Below are 1,999 nucleotides of genomic sequence, written 5' to 3'. Positions count from 1 at the left end.
TAAAAACCACAAGGACAATGTTCGTCAAAAAAAATGAGAACCGACTAAAATTGTGACTATTGTTAAACCACATTGATTATTTATATAATTTTGTCTTATAAATATATATTTTTATATAATTTCATTTTAAATTATTTCAACGATTCCCATTTTTTGCATGATTTCCATTTCTTTGGCACGAGTTTCATTTTTTGGCATAATTTACTAGTTTCCATGGAGAAAGAATATTTGGGGATTTCTTTCTACAAATTAGATTGTGCGTCCCCATTTTTCTGTCACAACCTCCGGTTTGGGTTTTTTTGATCATCATGGAATTCAAAAGCATGGAGGAATTCTGGCCTTTCTACATGAAACAACACTCAAAACCAGCAACAAGAAGATTGCATTTTATTAGCACACTGTTGAGTCTTCCGATACTGATATATGCACTTGTGTTTAATTGGTTGTTCTTGTTCATTGTTCCCTTTACTTCATATGGTCTAGCTTGGTATAGTCATTTCTATATTGAAAAAAACATTCCTGCAACTTTTGATTATCCATTATGGTCTTTGCTGTGTGATTTTAAGATGTTTGGTTTCATGCTCACTGGTCAGATGGATAAAGAACTCAAAAGGTTACGTAAAAGGCAGGTTTGATGCTGAAGTGTTGATTGGTCATATTGATAAAGAAATAAAATCTTGTATTTGTATGGCAGGTCTATGAATGCCTTCTCTTTGGCTTTTGTTGTGTATTTTGTGTAATATGTATCAAAAAAATGTGGTATTTGAAGTGAAAGTTGAAGTGTTATTGTTTGCTATAATTAAACACGATAAAGTTAAATTAACAATTGGAATTCTTGATTGTTATGACTTAATCTGTGCAAGTTAGGGTTGCTTTTGGTTTAAGGTCGGTGTTCTTTGGAATTGATCTAGGTTTTTTTTCTTTAATTTTGGAACTACTTGTGCCATCATGTTAGAATTACATTTTTCGAATAAACAAGGCTAAGTTATAGAAAAAGCGTTGTGTTTACAGTCATTCAACAAAAAAGGCATTAAAAAATTTCTAGTGTTTTGTAACCATTGTCTTTTCAATATTTTTTTGAAAAACATAATTCATTGATAATTTGTTATAACTCCTTAACAGGTCACTATTGGTAATGTATCATCTACAAAACCAACTAGTCCTTAAAACCATCAAATTATGATTTCATGTTCATTATAGTTTTTGACATTTAGTTAGTTATTATTGGTATTTTGTAGAAACATTCCAACATAAATAACAATAATAATTAACAGAATGTTACAATATAATAAAAATAAAAACCGAAAAATATGTATAAAGCATCCTAAAATATGATCTCGACGGTAAATGACACACCATAATGTTTTTTTTTGTAAAAAAATACAATGGTTAATGGTTTTCGTTGCAAACATTAAGAATTAATCAATTTAATACCAAAAAATATATTTAAAAATCAAAATAAAAGGTGATTGTACTAAATTACCCTTTCCGGATTATTAATAAATAGAACTAAATAGATTTAATTAGCATTAAACCTAATTAAATATGACAAAACCTCAAACACGTCAAAACTAAACCTCAAAAACGTGAAATCTTCAAGACTTTCGTCACGTTGTTTTCTTCTTTAAGTCGTGAGAACTTCTGCCTCCATTTATTTGAATATCGCTGCTATAAACATAGCAATAAATCACATTATATCATCACAACAGTTAATCTTGTTCTTCATTCGATTAATTCTGGTTTTTGATTAACTTTTTGCATTTGATTAATTTTTGGTTCTGCATTCAATTATATTTGGTTTGCAATAGACAGTTTATTATCCTCCTATTTGATGGATAATGAGGCTGATGCACCGAGATGGGACATAAGTGCTCACTCACCTATAATTGAGTAAGTTTTTATCAACAATGAATGATACTTTATGTTTCCCTTCAATTTTATTAACTGTATTTTTTTCATTGTGGTTATCTGACAAGTAATATTGGAATTCAAGTTCAAA

At 29.1% G+C, this 1,999-nt stretch overlaps 1 protein-coding gene across 1 annotated transcript; it reads left to right on the top strand.

Moving 5' to 3' along the window:
* Positions 1-253: 253 nt before the first annotated feature.
* Positions 254-786, top strand: LOC111890676 (uncharacterized). Its single transcript, XM_023886776.3, has one exon. It carries the CDS (start codon positions 309-311, stop codon positions 633-635), a length of 327 nt encoding a protein of 108 aa, XP_023742544.1. The 5' UTR covers positions 254-308; the 3' UTR covers positions 636-786.
* The last annotated feature ends 1,213 nt before the right edge of the window (positions 787-1,999 follow it).

The sequence above is a fragment of the Lactuca sativa genome, chromosome 5 (genome assembly GCF_002870075.4).
Source record: "Lactuca sativa cultivar Salinas chromosome 5, Lsat_Salinas_v11, whole genome shotgun sequence".
NCBI classification, from domain to species: Eukaryota; Viridiplantae; Streptophyta; class Magnoliopsida; order Asterales; family Asteraceae; genus Lactuca; species Lactuca sativa.
The sequence above is the reverse complement of the archived record's forward strand: the minus strand, read 5'-3'. Positions and strand labels throughout refer to the sequence as shown.

Bases quoted from the DNA above. Each gene is read 5' to 3' on its own strand.
- LOC111890676 (XM_023886776.3), top strand. From the start codon at position 309: ATGGAATTCAAAAGCATGGAGGAATTCTGGCCTTTCTACATGAAACAA.